At 52.6% G+C, this 23,005-nt stretch overlaps 1 protein-coding gene across 2 annotated transcripts in view; it reads right to left on the bottom strand.

The window, feature by feature from the left end:
• FGF12 (fibroblast growth factor 12) overlaps positions 1–23,005 on the bottom strand; it is a 216,904-nt gene that overhangs the window by 133,587 nt on the left and 60,312 nt on the right. The window contains exon 1 of one of the 2 annotated variants that reach the window (XM_078389701.1): positions 375–467. The exons of the other annotated variant lie outside the window; for it this stretch is intronic. Coding sequence (XP_078245827.1) covers positions 375–462 — 88 coding nt within the window. The 5' untranslated portion in view covers positions 463–467. Of the gene's footprint in view, positions 1–374; positions 468–23,005 lie in introns of those variants that run through there. 2 annotated transcript variants of the gene reach the window in all.

The raw sequence follows: 23,005 nt of genomic DNA, 5'->3' as shown, positions 1-23,005 counted from the left end.
GGCGGTCGGGTTCCTTGGGGGGGGCGGCAGCATGGAGGGTGCGCGCCTCCAGAAGAGAGACCCGGTGGGAAGAGAGAGGGATCCCCCCTCCCCCGAACCTTCTCTCCTCTGCTGGGGGGGGCTTGTCCCTCCCCGCGGACCCCTTTTGCAAAGCGGGGACGAGGGCCCCAGAGTTCGCCCGGGACCCGCCGCCCGGCCGCCCGCCCGCCTGCCTTCAGCACCACGCACAGCGCTCCCGACGGCGGCGGCGGCGGCGGCGGCGGCGCCCCCTCCCGCCCTCCCTCCCTCCCTCCCGGACCCCCTTGCAGGAGGGCGCCCTTCCTTCCTCCCCCCCACTCCCCTCGCCCCCCTTTCCCCTCGGCCGGCCCACCCACCTGGACTGCCGCTGGAGCTGAGGCGCCTTCCACAGAGACACTGCAGCATAAGCGAGGCTTGGGTCCCCAGGAGCCCCGCCAGCCGCATCTGCCGAGCCCCCGCCCCGGCCCGGCCCCGCCGGAGGGCGAGCGGCGGAAACGAGCGCAACCCCCCCTCCTGCCTCCCTCCCTCCCTCCCTCCCGGCCCAACGAGGGCTACAGGCCGGCCCCCCCGCCGGCCGCACCGCCCATCGCGCGCAGCCCCGGGCCCTGGGAGAGGGGCACAATCCAGGCGGGGGGGGGGGCGGCTCCCGAGGCACGAGCGACTTGGCGGAACTTCGCGGGGCTGGCGGGGAAGCGCCCCGGAGGGGAGGGGAGGGGAGGGAGGGAGGGAGGGAGGGGGCGGTGCCGGCCGGGCTGGAGGTCCGCCCCGCGCTGGGAGAGAGACGGCGGGGCCATGGGGCTGGTGCCCCCCTCCCACGGAGCCAGGCCGAAAGTGGCGGGGAAGACCTTGGGGGAGGAGGGAGGCCGCCTTCCCTCGGCTGCACCCCTCCGAGCACGAGCCTGGCCCGCCCCCCCCATCCCCACGACCAACACCTGTGCCCAAGTGCCCGGCAGGTAAAGCCATGCCCACCACCCAGCACCCAGAGGGGACTCCAGCCGGTTAGGACAGACAGCCCCACCACGGCTCACACAACGGCTGCAGGTGTCAATATGTTGATTTTATTGATGGCTTAAAATTTATTTTATCCCGTCTTTCTCCTTTCAGTGACCCAAGGCAGCTGGCAGCATTAAAAGCCAGGATTTCAAACTCAAAAGGGCAAATGCATCGAACAAATGCCCCACTCCAGTGGCAACCAAAATCAGTGCTAAAAACATCTTTAGGAGCCCTAAGGCCCCACCGGCCATGTAAGAAACCCCTCTCAGACAGACAGCCGCCACCGAGCGCACCTCTGAAGGCGGCGGCACAGAGAGAAAGGCCTCTCCCGATGGATGGACTTAACACCGGATCAGGCCCATCCCGGGAGCCAGCTCATGCCCAAAGGGTTCTGGCACAAAGCCAGGAAGGAACACAAGGTGACAAACCAAGCGGGTTCAAAGTCAAAAGGTACCCTCACAGTTCTGTCCTGTAGCGTGAGTGCCTCCGAGCATACACAGAATTCCACTCCACACCCAGTTTCTACAGGCCTTTGTGAGCAAGGACAGGGCCTTTAGCTTGACGCTCCCTCTGGCATGCACAGATGCATGTGCACACATAGACACAGACGCGCACACACACACACAAAACCCCCCAGAAACAAGAAGCTGCCTCTGCTTCCCAGCCAGCAGAGGAAAAGGGTCAGGTCTGCTGGACTGTCCCCTCGGACCCTACCCTGTTCGAATTCTGCTCTGCCCGGATCCTCATCCTGCACCCTCAACAGGCAGGTCCCGTCATCAGGACATGTCCCGCAGAACGTCCACATCAGCGGCCCGGCTTGTGTCCTCGGGGCTTCCCAGAACCAGCAAAGTTGCACATATTTGGTTAATTTGCACTATGTTTGCCGCCTGTTGCCGGATTAATCCGCTTTTTGTGTGATGGACTCAACAGCTGGTCGTGGGGAAAGGGATAAGGAGCTTATGGGGGACAGTGAGGTGCTACCCGTCCCCTGCTCCTCCTCTGATTCTCAGCCCCTCCTGGATTTTCGGCTGGGACAGGGGAGAGGGGCGTCCTTGGCCAAGGACATGGGTGGGTGGGGGTGACTCCAGATGTGCAGCTGTTCTCGCCTGCCTGCCATAATTACGACAAATGTCATCTGCCACATCTGGAGGGCACCCAAGGAGGGAAGCCGGGATGGGGGTGGGGATGACCACATCTAACACTTGTGTTTATTTACCCTGCTTGCAAACCACTTAGAATAGTTTTCGTAGCGTGTCTGCCTTAGTGCAACAACACCTATGTTTGCCTTTTCTGGTATGATCATTTCCTGCTCTCTTCTTGGCTACTCCATCTGTGTTTTCCAATATTCCATAAATCACCTTTGGGTCTCTAGAGGTAGGGAAGGGTGTCAAAGAGGTATTTATTTGACCCGCTCCATGAATAGCCAACTCAGGTCTCCGAGGGCCAAAACAGCAACAAGATTCTTGGAGGTGAGGTCTGTGGGGTGAAAACAGCAGGTTTCACAGAATGCAGAAAGGATGCAGGACTCTGAAGAGAAGCCCCCAGGAAAGGCATCCGCCTGGTCCTTCTTATTCTGCTCCTTAAACAGAGGAAAAGACAGAAAGGGTGGGGGTTTTTTGGTCGGGGTGCGGTGGGGTGGGCGGATTGTGGACCAAGCAGGGCGGTTTAACCCCCAAGTCCAAGTGGGTGACCCCGACTGCTTTGAGAGACGCACCGATTGGTCGACTGTCCAGGGAAATGTGAACCGCCCTGAGGACTTTTATGATGATGCGGAGCAGCGTATATGAAAGGTGGTCAAGAAGTTTAGAAAAGAAGTTCACCTTAGTTTCCCTCCCGGTGAGCAAGGTCTTCGGCCATGAAGCCAGAGAGCTGGAAGGCCGTCCCTGTGGGGAAATGCCTGCACATCCCAGAGCGCCAGAGGAGGAGGAAAGAGTGCGGAGGGGCATGGAAGCAGCAGGGTTGGGAGGGGGGTTGTCTACGAAGTGCCACTCTGCGCACCCTCACACGGCGCTCCCACATCTCACTGAATGGGAATGGTTTCCCTCAGGATCCCTGCTTACTCCTCGTGTGGCGCTTTATTGTTGAACATCATGATGAATGTAACACAACAAGGCAGACGCCACCCTGCGGTGCGCTCACAAACGCCGACCCTGGAAGGACCCCTCAGAGAGACACCGGGACTGAGCCACAGGCTGGCTAGAGACGGGGAAGAAGACATCGGTCTGCCCTGCCCTCCACATCCCCCCTCACCCCCCATCATGGAGCACTACACACCTGTGCCCAAAGGGAGAGAGAGCTAGGGCGTGCATGTGCGCGCGGCTGAAATAACCATCTCTGCATGTGCCCTGCTGGAAACGTCTTCTAAAGTGTATTTAATGAATAAATTAATGATCTAATTAATAAATGAATACAACCAGACAGAAGCAAGCACACAGTGAGAACAACAACAACAACAAAAGTCAGCCAAAAGGCACCCCCAGGGTCAGGATGGCTGCGTGAAAGGGCTGTGATTCAGCCATTGGCAGCGAGGGTGGTGGTGGTGGCAGACAAACCGCCAGACAGGGCCTCGGGAGCCGAAGGGAGGGGATGGGGCGCCTTCCATCAGGGACAGAGGCCGGCAGCATGGGAGGCAAGAAGCAGGACGAGGCACAGCGTGTCTTGAGGGGACGAGAGAGGGTGGGGCTCCTGACCAAGGAACCATTTGGCTATCGGGTCACCACCACAGATGAAAAGGAAGACCTGGGGTGGGAAAAAATAGGTTCTCTATTGGGGTGGATCTCGCCCTTCTTTCCTTCACAGACCACGAATCCTGGAAGGAGGAGGATCTGGACTAACTCATTCTCTCTCTCTCTCTCTCTCTCTCCATCCTGCCCAGCTAGTTGGAAGATCACCACACGAGTCGAAACAGCACCCTCTCAGCAACAAGTCCAATCACAGAATTCACATGAAGCAACCTAAAGAAAATATAGTCTCTCAACTGAAAAATAAAACTACAGGATGCAGTAATAGGTGACAGGTAGTGGTGAACAGGGCAAGGAAGGAGGATGCACAAGGAAGATCCACCCTCTGTCCACTGGCCTCTCCGTCAGGCCACCAAGCTCCTTTCGTTTTTGAGTTTGCCAGGCAAGGAGCACAGAGGCAGGTCCCATCTCGGGTAGGGGTGGGGTGGGTGGGTAGTGGAGGGAGTCAAGGAAGAGGTGGTGATGCTGAAGATGCAATCACGTGCATTCCCTTGAAGGGAGCACAATGCCAGCTCTGAGAGATCCAGACTGGGGGGGGGGGAGGTACCCCCTACAGCTTCAATGGAATCTATCTGTATATATTAAATACCCCTTGACTCTTTATCAACCACCATCTCTGTGTTTTGATGCTATGTATAAATATTTGCCATGTTACAGGTCTCTCTTAGGTCTGAGGAAGCGGATTTCATCCATGAAAGCTCGCATTAAAACACAACGGCCTTTGAAGGGCCACCATGGGGTTGTCCTTTTTGACTTCTTCCTTTGTTTTTATGTTGTGTTTACCTATCATGCTTGCCCATGGCTACCTCTTCTACAAGTGCCCTACAGAGACGCACTTCTGCCGTGGCACTTCCATGCAACGGCGGGCATGTTTGTTCTTGTGGGGCCTCCAGTGGCCAGTTCCAGGAGCCACCCTTGTGGCTTGGGCGAGATGCATGCCCTGCCCTGTCCTGCAGGAAGAGAGAGATTTCATGTCACTAGCATGAAGAGCTGAAAACCCCCAGGTTGAGGACAGCCTGACAGCCTGCATTTGCCAGAGGTGCCTGTCCTTGCCCGACACCTTCCCCAGCTCAAGCAACTGCGAAATCAAATTTTTTTCACATCCGGTCGGGAGGTTAGACAGGCTCCAACATCCAATTAAAACACTCCCTTCTTGCGCAGTTTATAGAAAGGGGGTGTTGCTTCCACAGGACTCTTCTCAAACAAACAGGCCATTGCCTGGATGCTTGCAAGAATTTCAGGAGGACCACCTGGTGCAGGTGTCTTCTGCAGCCAGCTGGCTGAGTAAAAGCACCGCTCCCGTGAAGGAAGAGGAGCATATGGGGAAGCCCTTTCCTCACACAGGACCTATGCAAAGGAGGGGCTACAGGTGATTTGCAGAACAGGATTGCTTTGGGAAGGAAGGGTGGACTGCACAGATGGATTCAAGCAACGTTCTTCGACAGCAGGTTTTGCCACTGGACCTTTCTGTCATGCCAGAAAAATATATTCATCATGATCATGATCATGATCATGATCATGATCATGATCATGATCATCATCATCATCATCATCATCATCATCATCAAACAGCCAACCTGGATTAATCAAGTCTAGCCCCCGTCAAGGAGGAAAATTGAACTCCCAACCTCTGGCCCCGCAGCCAGATGCCTAAACCATGGGGCGATCTAGCCGTTGACAAGGAAGAGTGTGTTGCGAATGGACTCTGCTTCCTGGCCTTGTGGGTGAGAAGAACTGCAGTCCAGATTCCCCCACTGCCGCCACCACCACCACCACCACCGCCACCGCCGCCGCAGCTGCCTGACCAGGCTTCTAATTCAAGAGCAAAGGTTGCCCAGCTGGGCCTGGAGGGAGGGGGAGGGGCAGGCAGGGAAGGGAAGGGTTTTCGGGAGCAGATTGTCCTGTGTTTCAGTTATTAAATTAAGTTGCCCTGGCATGGAATGGGGACAAGGTTATGTCTGGGATTATGGATTTTAAAAAGATGTCTCTGATTAAAGTAGGGAAGCAGGAAAACAGCTCACGCTTCAGAAAACGAACGCAGCAATTTATCATGGGAAGCTATTTAAACAGCCCTGGCTGAGTTCAAGGAATTCCAGGCAGCGGGGGGGGGGGGTCAAGGGGGCTCCTAGAAAGAGGTTTCAGAGCTGTCTCCATCCAGAGTACGTAGGGGTGGTGTCCCATGCCCTTCTTCTGAGGGAGGTAGCTCTGGCACCCTTGTCCAGCTGGCCCAAGGCCACCCAGGCTGGCTTTTCTCCCTGGAGGCCCCCCGCCTGGGGGGGGGGGGAGGGAGGGAAATCAAGCCAGGTCCACAGCCAGAGACCTAAACCGCTTACCACCCTCTAACCCCCTCAGCCGGCAGGCGGGTTCATGCTGCTTGGAGGAGAGCGGCCGTCCAGCAAGGTGCTTTGCCCAGCTCGGCTCATCTTGCATCCCGCTGCGGGTGCCTTTGCTGCTTGGGCCGGAGGCCACGATCCTACGATCCATCACAGCAACCCGTTCCCACTTGTTCAAAAGTGGCTGCTTGTATTCCTCTTCCTCGGGCTCCGCACTTCCACCAGTGCATGGAAGACACGGGAGTCTGACCACTGGCCAGAAGTGGGAGGTTCCTGGGCTTTGAACCCGGGCCCTTTGCAACCCTCCCAGGAGGCCCCTAAGGATCCCAGTATCCTCTCTGCGCCAAACCAGAACCTCACTCCGGAGCACCCTGACTCTCAGGAACCTCTTTCAAATAGAGGGCATCATCAGAACGCATAGAAAATTTCTTTTTTTTCCGATGACTACTCCCCCGTTGTGGCCTCTGGGAGATTATTAGACGGGCCACCTCAAAACATGGGTATTCTGGATGCTGGAGCCCCCAATTTTAAACATGCTTAACTCCTCAGGTAACACCACACACACAGAGAGAGAGAGAGATGGAGAGAGAGATGGAGAGGGTGGGTGGCTGATCAGGAAGGGAGGAGAGGTTTTGAGACGGGATTCCCTCTCATTCCCAACTGACTTGTGAATGAACCCAGAAGCCCCTGGTTTGGATCTGGCCCCCCGTCTCCCTGAAATACATGATAATAATGATCCTGGCTGAGCTTGCTGGGCTGCGGGAAGGATTATTCAGATAAATGTACGTGAAGCTTTTTGAGTCCTCAGAAATGCTCTATAAATCCTCAGCATTAGGCTAAGTATCAACACAAAGGCTTAGAGAGAGACTTTGGGGTTACTACACACGTACTAATTAAAATGCTCCGGGGCGGCCGGCGCCTACCCCTGGTGTCCTCCATGGCCCAAATTCTTCTTTTGCCATGGATTTTGCGCCACCTGTCAAGGCGGTGCTTGGCCAGCATCCTGATCAACCGGCGGGTCCTTGTGCAAAGGTTGGTTCTGGCCCACTGCAGCCCACGGAGAAGATGCAGGAATGCAAAGAGGTGTCTCACCAGGTACATGCAGGACCTGCCCCAACATCTCTTCAATCAGCCCCCATTAACTCTAGGTGGAATTCTAGGCATAAAATGAGCAGCTGGTGCCTACCGCAAGTGGGTTTTAATGATATTTTAATTCATGGCTTACAGTGTCTTGGACTGTTGCTGTTTTTCGACTCTAGAGGGAGCCACTTTGGGTCCCGGCCCTGGGAGGAAGGGGGCACATAACTACCCATAATAAAATAAGGTCCAGGGCACGTTTGTGTGATGGTCTCTTCTAGGATGGCAAGAGGAGGAAGCGAAGATAGCGCTTGCAATCCTCAGGACAATGAAATGGCCAAAGACATGGAGTGACATGTTCCGGGTTGCGTAGTGCAAACTGTTCTCTATTTATGGATTCATTCATGCATTTGCGTGATTCTTATTTATTTGTAAAGCCTCCCAGGCAGCTGACAGGCAGACAGAGTATAAGTGGCCCATGGGCGTTCTTTCGAAAGCCAGAGGGGCTACGTGACGGTTCTGGGTGGATGATGATGATGTGAAAGCTTTAGACCCATGTAGTGAAGGCCTGGCTGTTTAGATTGTAGCCATCTCCACATGTCCTGGAGTACGGACAGGGGCTGCCTGCCTGGAGGCACAAGGGGCCAGGGGTGCCTTATGCGCTGAGACTTCCATGCAGAGGCAGCAAAAAGCAGGTTCCACTCAGTCCACCCATATCTCCACCCCCATAAAAAAAAACACACCCATACCCATCTAGTCCACAAGCACCATGTTTCCTACAGCAGGCAGCCAGAAGCTCTGAGGGAGCTTGGGGCCAAAATGTATGTTACAAATAAATAACCCATCATTAGAGCTGAAATCACATGTGTTCAACATGACTGAGGCATTACTTTGTGCTTCAGAACTCATGCCTGCAAAGGAAGGATATGCTTGAAGGCCAGTCACAAAACCAAGCAAGCTCATTTCCAAATGACAGGTGAGTTTTTTCCCCCCGACATTCACACACAATCAGCACATGAGAAATCACCTCTTCTAGTGATGGGTTAGCTATAATGTGCATTTCAGCCCTCAGAGGCCAAGCAGAGCAGCAGGGCCTCAGCTGCTGTGTGCCTCTGGCTTCATGCATCCGGAGGTAGGATGCTTCTAAGGTGTGGAGAAATTTCCTGGCAAGAGAGAGGAGGGAGGGTAGCTGGGTTAGGTTTGTCCCGGCCGAAAAGGAGGAGGAACTGAAAGTGAACATCATAAGTCCTTTAAGACTGGCAAATTCAGTGTGGCACAAGTCTCCATGGGCCACAGCTGATCTCACCCGAGAAAGGGACTGTGGTCCACAGAATGGAAATCCTGATGAAACTGCGGCCTTTCAGGTTCCACAAGGCCCTCTGTTGCATTAACCTCTCAGGTTTTGTATCTGCCAAGGAAGCCACACCGTCTCCTTGCAGGTCGTGACAAAACACTATTGTGTATCTCTTTCTTCGGCCATCTGAATGCCCGGGAGATGCTTTCAACTGAGAGATAAACTCTCAGGGGTTGTTTGTCCGCCTTTGACTGGCAAGAGGTTGTCAAGAAACGCTGCTCCCAGCCCTCCGCTAGCGGTGAATGGATCCCTCCGTAGCTCAGCCATTCTGGAAAACAAGAGGGACTCCACGCGCCTACAATTCGCTGCCTTTTGCCAAAGGCCCCAAAGGGAGGAATGGCCCGTCACGCTCTCCACCAGCAGCCATCCTTCCAGGCCTCGGCAAAGGGAATCGGAGCGATGGTTTCCGCTCTCACCTTCACGGCCTCCTGCTCTGACATCAGTCACGAAGCATGTTCCTTTGACCTCCTGCTCCCCAGCAGGGCCTTATTCTGCTATCCACCCAATCTCCTCTTTCTTCTGAAATAAGATCTCCCCAGGATCCGGAAAGGAAAGATCCAACCCTCTGGGAAAGAGAAGGCACTCACAACCCAGTAATTTAATCATCCTCCTAAAACTTGACCGCAGCAGAAGCACATGGCAACCAACCAGCATTTAAAACAGCTTTCTCCAACAGCCTCTCTGCTCAAAATTGTCACCAAACAAAAAGCACAAACGTGCCTCAAATATTCACACACTGGTGAGGCTTGTAGCACATTCCGCACACCTGAAATCATGAACTCTTAGGAAAAATGCAAATGGTTAAAAACACATAGACTTTTACCAAATTTGCAAACACATTTTCGTCATACAGATTTTGCCATTTAAGTTACTCGAAGATGTCAAGTCCCAAAGTTCTCGGCAGGACAGATTTTTCCAGGCCTATGCAGGCTGCATTAGCGCTGTTGTCTTAAAGTTGCAGCTGAGGCAGCTGTGGGCGGGAGATCACCGCACAGTTCTTCAAATGCACAGTCCATGAGCATGCGCACCTTCCCATTTAGCTTTTCTGTGAAACGGACATGTCTCTGCTTGGCCAGGGAGGGGAGATGACACAGAAGACCCCAGTCCTCAATCTGGGAACTGGGGTGAGAATTTAGTAAACTCATCAGCCAATTTTCTTCAGGAAAAAGAAAGCAATCAGCCAATTTTCAAAACAGCAAAACAGCCCTTGGCCGCCCAACGCCCCCAGTGTGCCACCAGGGGGCAGCAAAGCATTTTGAAAAGTGCCACAAACCTTTCCCATCCTTTCCGTTCACCTCTAAGGTTTGTTGTGACTCCATCAAGCAAGCCTCTAGATTGCCAGAGCTGAGCGGGGCTGTTGAGGACAGGACAGGCTGGAGATTCGCTCCTTCACAGGGTCGCCCTAAGTCAGCAGTGACTTCATGGCACAGAACAACAGCTAAAGCATGTTGGCAAGGACAGGCAGAGCCCAGAGTCTCTGCGAGTCACTGTAGGACAAACATCTTGCAAGAGCTCATAAGTGGACCCAAAGCAGGGTGCATGGATTGCAGCCGGCGAGCTGTTCTGTGCACTCAACGCATCAAAGAGGGCTAAGGCGACCGCCTCCACCCATGGGCCTTGTTCTGGGCCATTTTCCTCTACCGTCATCCCAGAATCTTCTCTTGGCACTTTAAAGCATGGATGAGCTCCTTCAGCGATCACCCGGATGGTTCCCACCACTGACATTCTGCGAAGGACAACCCTTAGCAGGCTTCACATGGAAGAGATCTCTCTCTCCCCCCCCTCCACCCTCACGTTGCTTTTGCTAACAATTTTGCAAGCTTGCCGTTTTAGAGATGATCAAAATAATAGTGGTGGCAGCGAGGAGCGTGATACCTTATATTCTGTGTTAGGATACCACAGAAGGATGGACCAGCAAAAATTCCCATGGACAAAAGAAAAAAATTAAAAACAAGGAACAAATTAAAGAGCTTAGACCAGTGATGGTAAACCTATGGCACGCGTGCCATAGCGGCCACACAGAGCCCTCTCTGTGGGCACACAAGCCATAAGTCGCCATAGAGAAATACTTCGACATCCTCCAATTCCGGATTTTGGCACTCCCCTCTGCTGGCGCAGTGGTCCAGTGGAGGGGTGCAATGGTGGCCATTAACGGTCTAGCCCAATGGGGGATTGGTAGACCAGTAAGTATTTATTTGTTAATACTGCTCATAGGAAAAGAAACAACCAAGCATTTAACCCTTGCAGTGCATGAGCAGTTGTTTTTTCTAAACTAAAACCTCAGCATTTGGGTTTTAATTGCAGTGTTGGCACTTTGAAATAAGTAAGTTGATTTTGTGTTGCAGTTTGGGCACTCGGGCTCAAAAATGGTCACCATCACTGGCTTAGATGAACAGGCGGATAAGAAACGGGAATAACATAATGGATTTTCCTAATAGGATTTAGATAAAAATTACAATCTACCTAAAGATTACTGTATTTTTTGCACCATAAGACTCACTTTTTTCCCACAAAACAGGGGGGTGGAAAGTCTGTGCATCTTATGGAGCGAAGAAAACAGATTATATTTTCCTGTTTTCTTCTCCTAAAAAATCGGTGCGTCTTATGGAAAGGTGCGTCTTATGGAGCGAAAAATACGGTAGTTAGACAGCAACGTATTTTGCTAGGTCCATCTCTGTTCTTTAAAAGCTGCCTTCTTGAGGAGAGCTGGCAAGAGTTACTTGCTGGACTACAACACCCTGGTTCCCCCCCCCCCTCCAGCCCAGTTGCGCTTGCAGGGCAATTCTAAGGGGCTGGATCAGGCTTCTCTCCGAGAGGGGAGCCCCGTGGCTGAGAAGGAACACTGGGGGTTCCCCATGCAGGACACCCGGGCCTTCCTTTGGGTTGGGGGCTTTACATCGAGGGGAGGGGAGGCAGCACCTCATCCAACACCCAAGCCATTAAAAAAGAAAAGCCTCCCCCCCCCCACCGACTCATGCACAAATATACAGGGTGTTGCAGTGGAGAGAAGGAGGAACTAGAATCCAGGGGACCTCCATTTGAACCCCTGCTTGGCCACGGGCACCCTCTGGGTGAATTGTGGTGGAAAGGGCCATTCCTCGAACATCTCCCTCAGCCTGCAACACCTGTTTGGTTCACCACGGCAGAAATCCGGCAGGAGGTCACAGTGAGCGGCGTTGGCCCCCTGAATCAGTTTGTGGGGGGTGTTGGTTGACTCCACCTCCATCCGGTTCCAAGGATGCAGGGGCCTTATTCTGGTTGGGACTTACTCCTGGATGCAACTGGCAAGTCAGCCCCCAACTTGTCACCACTACTACACAGAAGGTCCCCTTTCCTGGGCTTCCCACACGACTCCCCCGTTTTTCAGTGTCATCTTGGAAGACAAAAGGAAAGGCACTTTTGCTGGGAGGGTTCAGCCCAAAGCTGGGGGTGAAACCCCCTACCACCCCTCCCCCCTCAGAGGGTGGGCAGGGGGAGGATGATGGCCCCCTGACAGGTTGCAATTAAAGCTTGCCTGGGACTTTTTGGTTCCTCCTCCTCCACCTCCTCCTCCTCGCATGACAGCCAGGAACAAGGGCTCTTGTGACCTTCTCCCGTCTGACATCTCTCTATAAATGGAAGAGGTTCTAAGGCGGGAGGGCAGAGGGGGTGGGCGCGGCGGAAACGGGGCAGACACCGCATCAGGCTCTCCTCGCCTCCGCTCTGGCGCCGGGCGCGGGCAGGAGGATCCGCTCCGCGCCCTGGGAAGAGTCACCCGAAGGAGCTCCGTCAAGGTCAGAGGCAGGCAAAGAGGAGAGAGAGGAAGAAATGGCTGCTCACTCTTTGGAAGGCTCTGAATCCTGGGCAGGATTATTCCCTGCAGGGGCAAAGTCCACCAATCCAGCCCAGCCCCACCAGGGAAGGCCACCTGGACCCTTCTCAGAGGAGTCTTTGGGACAGAACCCAACCAGAGGGTGGTGGTGGTGGTTGCTCCTATTTTCCTATTTCAAACAAACTTAGCCTTGCTTTCTGAAATTTCTCTCAATCTCTCTCTCTCTCTCCCCCCCCCACTCCCCTTCCAGTGCTGAATTAGATGCTACAGTTGGCACCTTGTTAGAAGCAGATGATGACTCCATCCTGCTTCATGCCTAGACAGCCTTTGCAATTACCAGACAAAGCCAGTTAAATTGCAAGAGCCACAGATGGCGGTGCTTGGGCCCTCGGTGACACGGGGTCCAATTCGGCAGCACCAGTGGTTCTCAGGAGGGCCGCCTTGCTCCATGACGGAAGTCCAAAAATGTATGCAGCTGGACTGGTGCTTATCATCCTCATCATCAACAACAACAACACTTAAAGGAGCAGGTCTTTTGGAAAGCGAATGGTTCTTAATTGCCTACTGAAAACAAAACAACCTCAAAGATTTTGCATTACAGCCAAGGTAGGTCTGAACGATATCCTGTTTCCGAGAAAGTCCATTTCCCTCCCCGGTGACTGTGAGGGTCAAAGCTAAGCCCTGAGAGAAAAGAGGAAGGCTGAAGCGGTGGTGGATCCTGCCATCATCTGTGCTACTCAGAAAGTCCTGAGGCTTCAACTCTAAGATCCGTGACAAACCGGCATCTTTCAAGCTCTTCAGAAATGTCCACTTTGAACAATGTGCTCTGCATGGCAACTGGTTTGATCCCAAAAGACAGAGTCCCTTGACTGTCAGGACACAGACCAACGGCAAAGCAAAAGGAAAAACAGGTGGGGCACAGCTGTGTTTCATGGTGGGTCTTCAAGAGCATCCGTTTCCTCGGGTGGTCTGAGCAAGTGGGGCTGAAAGCTACAGATGTACGAGCCACATCTCTTGAGTCATTTACCATGTTTTTCCATGTATAAGACTATACTTTTGTCTAGGAGGCGTCTTATACACGGAAGTAAGCTGAGGAGAGAATAAAAACAAGTGGAGGGGAAAGCAGGGATCAAAGCGATTCTGCAGTGCTTTGATCCCTTCCCCCCTACACTTGCTAAGCCCCACTTAGATTTCTTAATTTTGGATTAGAAAGTGGGGGGGCGGCATCTTATACATGGGAATGTCTTATACATGGAAAAATATGGTATTTCTTTTGGGTTTGGGAATTTTTGCTTGAAATCTACAGAAAGCTCACAGTGATCGTAGCCCACAAAAGATCGTCCTGAAATAAACTGGTTCCTCTCAGAGGTCTGAGTCTCAGTTTTTCTTCTGCATTGGTTCCTCTTGTCAAAACAAGCCAAGTGGGAACCATCTCTTCAGGAAAGAATTTGGAAGGACTAAGATTCACACAATCGCTGGCCAAGAGGTAGAAAGAAAATGGCTCGGGATGGCATCTGGCGTCAGGAAAGATGTGAGCAAGTCTCGAGCGAAAAGAACTGTCGAGCCGGGAAGACAGAGTTCCACATAAGCTTCCGCTCAACAGCGCAGCTCCCATGGAAGGTGTGGGGCTTACCGTGGGGGGCAAGAAGCCCGATGGGGCCTCACAAATATCTCCGTTTCTATAGATTTCAGAGGTCCCCCCCCCCGCTTCCCTCTTGCTCCAGCTTGTCCTTCCACTCTTCTCTCAAGAAACAAGTGTTTACATTTAAGGCTGTGCTGAATTCCCCCCCCCCATTCTTATGGGAAAAATTTTCTGAACGTTCCTCCCACTGGAGCCCAACCTGCCCCCCCCCCCCAATTTTGGCTGTCCTTCTGCAAACAGACAAAGACCTTTCTCTTCAGGCAGGCTTTCCCTGAATAACTGGTGGGCCGAGAGGGGTTTTAAATAGATTCAGCTTGAGGTTGGCAGCCGGCTCCAGGTTGACTCATCCTTCCCTCCTTCCAAGGTGGGCAAAGTAAGTACCCGGCTCCCGGCGTGGCGGGGGGGGGGGGCAGAGAGATGTAGCCTGTATAATTAAACTGTAAACCATCCAGAGAGTGTTTTTAAGCACTACTGGGAGGTCTATGCATAAGTGGCACACTTTTGCTTGGCTTTTGTACCTTCCTGCTTTGAATATGTTTTGGTCCTGCTTATACTTTTCCATATGGCATTTGTATGAGCTTTTTTAGTATTTGTAGACTCAGGGCTGTTCGCTTTAAATGCTGTCTTTGACTGATGTAAGCTGCCTTGGGTCCTGTTTGAGGAGAAGGGTGGGTTAAAATTATTTTAAAATTAATTCATAAGAAAAAATAAATCCAATCCAATGGAATAAGATTGACGAGGTGGGAAAACGCCTTTTGAAAAGAATTTAAAACCAGAAAAGGCTTTGAAGAAATGGTCCCGGGTGTGCGCTGGGAGTTGTGTACTTACTTACCTGACTTTTCAGGTGGCCTGAAAGAGGTGGACGAGCAGCCACCGCCCCCACCCCACCCCACCCCACCCCCCTGGCTGCTCCCCACATTGAGGGAAGGCGCCCTGGAGGGACTTCCCCCCCCCCACGGCTTTACAGACCAAGGGAGGTAGGCGGCCAGGAAAGTGCCAGAAGGGTGTGTGTATGTGTGTGTGTGCGTGCGTACATATGGGGGGGTGAGGGGAGTGTAGTCAAAAGCAAGAGGAAAACCAGGGCCAGTCCCCTTGGCCACCCCGTGGCCAACTCAAGAACACCCTCTTTTGTGGGGAAATCAGAAAGACTGGGGAAAGAGAGGGGACCCATTTCGGTGCTGTGCTAGTTCCGCCTGTTTCCTGGCACTATCCTCCCTTGCAGCTGCTGTGACAGATGGAAGGGGTGGCATGATGAGGCTCTGCAGCAGAGACTTAACGGCATCCACAAAGACCCCTTGGAAATGGGGTTTTCGGGAGGCTGAGACGACGCATCCCGTCGGGAGGAATGCCACGCGCAGGAATTTCTCAGAAGACATTTTTCTGGGGAGCCTCCTGAGATGATGAGAACGGGTCATCCCCATCTATTCTGCGGAGGGGGGAGCTCTCCTCCCTCCCCCCCCCAATGCCTCGAAAGGATACACGGCAGGGGGAACTAATGGAGCATGCAAAACGGGGCCTGGGCAATCCGCCCAGCTGTGGGGGTGCCATGGGCCTTGAGAAAAACCAAAAAAGGGAGCTGGCAGTGAGACATCCTGATGCCGGCTTCCTCCAACTCACGGAGGGCTCCAGGTGTGAGCTCCTCGTCTCCCCTCCCTGTGGCCTGTGACCCAACGGCCCTCCCAGTTTCTCCGCCACACCGGAGAAGCAGCCAGACCTCCTTGGGCTAAGATCTCAGGGGTGACCTGTTCCCGGGAGTTCAGCCACCTGCCCCCCAACACCAAAGCCAACAAAGCGGAAGCCCTTCTCTCCACGGTGCCCTCTTGAACCTTTGGGAGCCCCCCCCATGTTCCCCTCAGCTACCAGGCACAGAACTAGCCACTTGCATGAGAGTGGCCTGCAGCCCCTTCCTCCAACCATCGGTGCAGAGGCGACCAACCGCTGATTTGCCCTCGTCCCTTCGCTCAAGGAGCAGCAAGGAGAGTCGGCTTCCAGGAAAGAAGAGACGAGGCCTTAATGGCTTCCTTGGCAGGGTGCCACCTGAGCCGAGCCGCTCTCCATGGGCAACTGGGCCTTAAAAGACCTCTGTCCCTTCTCGGTTATCAGATCTGTGAGCTCAGAACGAGCCGTGCGGTTGGAATCCCGAGGGTCCCAGAGCCTCTCCTTCTGGATACGAAGGCTGCCTCCGCACAAGAGGGTTCCGGAGTTACTGTGGCGAAGAAAGAGGAATACAACTAGGGCACCGGCTGGCGTGTGAGGATGCGGCTAGTTTTCAAATCTGAAGCAGGGCAGCCGCACGGCCCGACGCCACCCGATGGGTCCTGTAGCACCGGACGGCAAGCAGACAAATATATCCACAGCCACGGGCCTGTTATTTGTCTGCTGAATTACATAAACCGGCCTGAGTAGTATCTTACTAAGTCAGGCAGTCTAGAAGCTCAAAAAATAATAAATCAATAAATTATCAATGTGAAAATCCAGCCAAGGTTCCACCACATCATTCTTCTGATCCTGTGCTTCAGCTTCTGGAAAGCGGGAGATTGGGGGGGTGGGGGGGTGGGATGATCCTGCACTGACCAGCAGAGTGCAGGAAGCAGGAAGAGGGTGTCCCATCACACAAAACCCGCTCTTCCGCAGGAATGACTGTCCAGAAAAGGTGCCCTCTTTACTCCTTCAATGCAAATTTGAACCCAAGCTGATATTCCAATTGAAAGGACACGATCCGGCTGCCTAGGTGGCCCTGCTGTTAGGTGTCCTGGTGGACCATGGTTCTCAGGAATCGAGGCTTCCTTCCGTCAGTTGGGTGGAGGAGCAAGCAGCCAGGCTGCCCCACAGCCGTGTGTGTGTGGTGTGTGTGTGTGTGTGTGTGTGTGTGTGTGTGTGTGTGTGTGTGTGCGCGCACACGCTCTGCCTCTAAATCCCCAGCTGATGAATCTGCTACTTTTAAGCATCTTGGGGTTTTATATATTTTTAATATGGAAACATGATAAATGATCAGAGTAGGGGGGTGCAGGAGGATTCAGTATCAAATTCACAAACCCTTTCCTTGTCCTTAAATATTGCTCAGCCTGTCTCTGCCCCCCCATGACCTCATCCAAGCCCCTGTACCTTGGAACAGAGGAGGTGGGGGAGACACACAAAAAGGCCAATCGTCACTTCATTCTTTCCAGTCCAAAAAGGTTTTCTCCCTGCTGGGCAAGAAAGAACAAGAGCGTTTGCACCTTTCTTCTTCTTCTTCTTTTTTCCTTTCCGTTCTTTTTTTAGTTTGGGACTATTATTTTTTTGTCCCGAAATAGAACTACAGAGCTGGAAAGAAAGCCCATGGTCAGGCAAAAAAAGGGGGGAGGGGGAGGAGTGGTGCTCCTGGCCAGTGTGCTCGACCCCCACAGGTCAGAACTGGACTGGCCAGCAGCCCTGGACAGAGGAAGGGCTGAGTCGGAGCAAAACCAAGCCTGATTTGACAATGAGAGGGATTTGCAAGAAGACCGGCCCAGAAAGTCTCTCTCTCTCTCTCTCTCTCTCTCTCTCACACACACACACACACACACACACACACACACACACACACACACACACGCACACGCACACGCACACGCACACGCACAGAGAGAGAGAGAGAGAGAGACTCCCGCAGTCTCATAACTTTCTACTCCATCTTCCTTCAAAGGGAGTGGGTGCCTGCTCTCCTCCTTCCTCCATTTCACCTGAAGGCATCTGGCTGATGGTTGGATTCCAGAAGATCTCCTGTAGGGAGAATGAGTGCAGGGAAAGCGCCCCAGAGGGAGACCATAGCTGCGATCCAAGGAGATCCCCAAGCTGGATCTGAAGGCCTTGGGAATGGACCTCCACAGATGGGAAACCTTGACCTCTGAGCGTTCAGCCTGAAGGCAGGCGGTGCATCACAGCCTCTCCCAGTTTGAAGAGACCCTTGTCCAGCAGGCCGAGGCCAAGAGGCAGTCCCAAAACAAGCAAAACCAGGGAGCCGGACAGGGGACAAATGGTATTTTTCTTCAGTGTGGAAGGGATTGTTTTCACTCTCGAATTGGCCTTCTCAGCCACACTAGACACAGTTCCAAGAGCACGTTGTTCAGAGCATGTTACCATAGTCTCTTGAGACTGAAGGATGCCTAATCCTAAACCTATAAAGTAGCAGAATTCACACAAGGCAGCTAGAAATGTTTTAGATTTTTTAAAAAAACAGTATTTAAAATAATATAGAGCAAAATCTTATTCTTCCCTATTGTTTGTGTGTGGAGCAGCAACTGTAATTCGGATAAACACTTGTGACTTGGTTTATAAATAATCAATAACGTTAATAGTCAAATATATATAAACTGTAGAAGGGGTAGCCATATTGGTCTGTGCAAGCATTATAGGTGAAAAAAAGATAAAAAATAGGTCCACTAAAGCTCACATTAAAATACATAAAAGTTAGTCTTTAACCATGTTTTTGTCTTCTTTTACTCTTTAGTTTGGTTTGTTTTCACTTATATAAAAACTATATTACATAGCTACAGTGCTTAGATACTGTACATAGTTGTTTGGTATGACAGACATGCGCCGGTAAATAGTGATCACTTGGTAATCTTGTTCTATTTGTAATGCTTTAACTTTAATCCTAGTCCATATGACTCCAGCCTGGCTCCTTTTCCTGCCCTCGTGCCAAGTCAGCAGCGCTCTCTGAGTGAGAGCAGCCATTAGAGATGGGCACCCACAGAGCCCCCCTGCCCACCCGCCCACTTTGCAATGGCATCCATTGGGGGGGGGGAAGCCCAGGGGTGGAGAGGCCGTCTGCCCTCAAGGCCTTTGGCATCTGTGCTGATCTTCTCTGGGATCCGGTATGTCATTCTGAGAAATTTATGGCTGGCCATCTGGAATGAGAAACCCTGGGGGTTGTTCTTACCAGAAGCCTTATGAGCCTCAGTTCCAGTAAGTTAGGGCCAAACTGGAGTAGCCAAATGCCATCCAGGAATTTTTTTCCAGCGTATACATCAGTTACCTCGTGTGTGTCTTTGCAAATAAGCTGTTTCTAGGCTGATATCTCAACGTATTTCGAATTGCTGGAAGGCACTTGGAAAGTCCCTAATCTACAAAAAAAACAAAAGAGGTAGAAATATGTTGCATTGCTGCTTTGACTTCTGTACCACCCCACGGTGCAAAAGCAGTCTCCAGGGAAGTTTACGATTTAATTTAATTATGCAGGCTACACATTGCCCCACCCGACCCCCAGCAAGCTGGGCACTCAATTTGCCAGATCTCAAAAGGACAGAAGACCGAGTCAACCTTGAGCCAGATACTTGAGCAACTCAGGTTGTTGTGAGCAGAGCTTTGATTGCAGTCCTGCAGGCGAACCACGGGGCTATGCATTGTAAATACCATGATGTGTAGAACTTTGGGGAAAAGATTGATGGCACTGCAGTGCTTGGTACAGTTACTCAAGAGCAATCCCACTCAATGCCTTGCACTCACCTGCCCTCTCTAGGTAAACACCCTAAAGTGTGCTCATCAGAGAGCTGCAATAACAGCGCTCAAATGTCTGACAGTTTGGTTTCCTATCCTTCACATTCATCTTCCTTATTTATCCCGACTTGGAACATGTTGGGATAAATTGAAGGTTTTTTTTTTTTTTTTTTGCTCTTCTTTGGAAAAAGAGGGATCTGATGACTTTCCCAAAGGGAAGAGTTTGGGCAGATGATGCGAAGCCTTTCTCTCTCTCTCTCTCTCTCTCTCTCCCCCCCACCGCTTTTCTCTTCCGCTTAATGGGGCCCATTTGCACCTCCTCCTTCGGCTCCCTGGGCAGCCTTCCTTTTTGCTGATTCCTTGCCTTCTTGGGTATCCGCCTGCAACTTGCTGACTGGCCTAACGCCATCTGTTCAGACAAATTATCCCGCAAAACCCGATGGCCAGATTTTGCTTCAACTGGGCAGAGAAAGGGCTGGCGAGGAGGATGGCTCAGCGGGGGGGGGGGGGGCTGAGTCGCACCTGTCCAGGACCAGCACAGCACCACAAAGGCCTGCTCTCTCTCCCCCCCATCTTCCTGCTTGGGACATTTCTTCACCCCAACCCACCAACGTTGCCTAGAGGGGAAGGAAGGCTCGGTTGGGGACGGGGGGGGGGCAAGGCTGCCTCCTTGCGGTGGCTTGGCCATTCTCTTTCTCCCCCTCCCTCTCTCTGCTGGAGAGCAATGCCAAAGATGTCGATGGAAGCCATAAGGATCCTCCTTTATCTCTTAGCTCGGGCATAGATCCTGCTTGTGGACAACCCTAAGCTGCCTTCCAATGAACGGCGTGCTGGGCAGACTCTTAGGCTCTCAGAAGGTCCACAGTGGGCTTGAGTGGACGGACCCTCTGGCCCATCATCCAGGTCCCAAGGGTGGGCAGCCACAGGCAGGGTGCCACTCAGTGATGTCGGAACTCTCCCCTGTCCACCAGCAAGCAGATAGACTGCTTAGGATTACAGAAGCTCCATCGAGCAATGATAGCTTTATATAGTCAATAACGGAGGGCCGGAGTACAACATTGTCGGAGAAACCCGTCACTAGAAAAAGTGCTTCCCCGACTGGCAAAACAACTGTGAAAAAGTGAAAAATACATCACGAGCTTAGCCACCTGCGTCACAGATGCTGACCCTGGAATATCAGCAGCGGCTTTCTTTGCATATCTTCTTCCAGAGTCACACACAACAAAGCAGCTCAAAAGGAAAAAAAAAAGGGGGGGGAAGCACTTCTCTAAATGTGTGTTTTTGCTCTGGGCCATTTCTGCTCCATGACTTTAATGGTTCCCTTTCAAAAGTCACTGGAGCGACTGGCCACCCCCTGCATGTCACGGCACCGAATCCCTACGGTGAACAAGGGCCTCTTTCATGGATCCCTGCCCTGCTTTTCACCAGCCCCAGACAACCTCAAAGAGCAGGTCTTCAATCGCCCCGAACAGCCCTCGGCCAGCGGCAGCTCCGGGGAAAGGCCAGCCGAACTTTCTAGGCTCCTTCTCTCTGCAGCACCAGACAATTCTTAGTTCTCTGAGGGTCTCAGTGAGGGGCTGAAACCACCAAGCCTGCCCTGGTAGGGACATAGATGCATTTATTAAGGAAAATGAGCATCTAAGAGCTTGCTGGAATGTTATGCATAAGGCTAGCTTGGTGGTACAATCCCCCCCCCCCCCCGGGATTGTGCTTCCCTCTGCAAATGTGAGGAACGAGGTCTGCAAATCTGCCCGATCCATTTGCCCACAGCAGCATTTGGGCTGGGGGAAAAAAAGCATCCTCTCGGATGGTTCGTTTAAGGATTTCTCCCACAGTCCTCCCAGTGGTTCCTGCATCCTGACCATCAGGGCAGGGAAGGGGGGGGGTAGTTTGGAAGGGCAGCCCCCCCCCCTCCTCCTCCTCCTCCTGAGCCAGCTGCCAGTCCCATCACAACACAGGGCAGTGCTGAATTCAGGAACCGTGGGGAAGGGCCTCCTTGGATCAATAGGGTCTGTTGATTGCATTGGGGGACTGAGAGCCCCTTTGAGGGAGGATTTGCCCTGACAGGCGAAATGGTAACAAGCCGCCACCTTGACTTTGCAAGACCCAAGGAGGGCTGCTAAGCATGGGTCCTTCTGCAGGTCATTAACCCAGAGGGCTGTCCTTGGTCAGAAAGAACCTGATAACCACGGCACATCACATGTCCTCCTCCACCATCGCTTGAGCTGGGTGACAAAGGTGGATGGCACCTTTAGGCCCCTCAGGTGGCAGGTGCTGACGCCTTTCCTCCATCTGCTGGGTTGCCCTCGTCCACCCCGTTTTCTCCAAGGAGTGAGCTCCCATTGCCTGTCCCAGCTCCTGCCAACCTAGCAGTTTGAAAGCATGTAAATGCGAGCAGATAAATAGGGACCACCACAGTGGAAAAGTCACGGCGTTCTGTGTCTAGTCGTGCTGGCCATGTGACCACGGAAGATTGTCTTCGGACAAGCGCTGCCTCTATGGCTTGGAGACGAGGATGAGCACCACACCCTAGAGTCGGACACGACTGGACTAAATGTCAAGGGGAACCTTTACCTTTAGCCTTTACCTAGGGGCAGCAAACGGGACTCTTAAACAGGATAACCAAAGTAGTCCCATCATAAATTTATAGGGTGGGAGGATAATCCTGACAGTCCTGTTTATTTCCCTGATTCCTCCCACAGAAGCTACACCTGCTCGTCTGGTGTTTCCCCCGATCCCGGGGTGTATTTGCACCCTCGTTTCTACACCCCTGCCTGTCTCTGAGAATGTCGAGCTAGGATTTTGAGGGTTTGCACATCTGTTATCGTTCATCCCCAGCATGCGATGTGCTACCTTGCACAATTTTTCCCCCATACGCACTTCCTTCTCCCGGAATTGCAAGCTTGGGGTTTTAATAAGGTGTTTTTCTCCCCAGTCAGTGCTGAATTTGACAATGGCATCTGTGCCGAAGCTCCTTCCCCTCTGCGCCCCTGCAGCCGGTCAACGGTGGCGTCGGGCACCAGGCAGCAGCCTTTCCTTCCTGCTCATGAGCAGCCAACATCAGATGCTCTGCCATCCCCACAAGCAGCAAGCAGAGGGTCCTTCTGTTACGAACACCCCATCAGGGAGGCAGAGCAGCTGGCAAACCGCACACCATTCACCCTGCAGTGCAAGGCAAACACAGGACTATTTGTGATGAGGAGTTGGGGAGTGTGCCGTTAACACCAGCAAAATAAAAATAAAAATAAAAAAAGCAACAGCCAAATCACTCCCAATCAATCCCATTCTTGTGCCAGACCTCTTCTGGGGCAACCTTAGCACGGCAGTCCAGCCCTCCTCCTCTAGGGTGACCTATAGAGTTTACTGTGATGAGTACAAGCCATTCTGACAAACGGCCCATGTTTGGGACACATTCCGTCACCTGCTTAAAACAGGACAAGAGGAAAAACTCTGAGTTGGCTGGGTCGGCAAAGGAGCCACAACCCTCCTCTGGTCCTACAGCAGGGCGGGGCTTGCAAACGAAGCCACTGATCAACCATCACTTTTTCACCATGCTTTCCAGCATTCGGAGGCTGCTCG

The sequence above is a fragment of the Pogona vitticeps genome, chromosome 3 (genome assembly GCF_051106095.1).
Source record: "Pogona vitticeps strain Pit_001003342236 chromosome 3, PviZW2.1, whole genome shotgun sequence".
Classification (NCBI taxonomy): Eukaryota; Metazoa; Chordata; class Lepidosauria; order Squamata; family Agamidae; genus Pogona; species Pogona vitticeps.
Note: the sequence above shows the minus strand (reverse complement) of the source record. Positions and strands in the feature narration are given on the sequence as shown.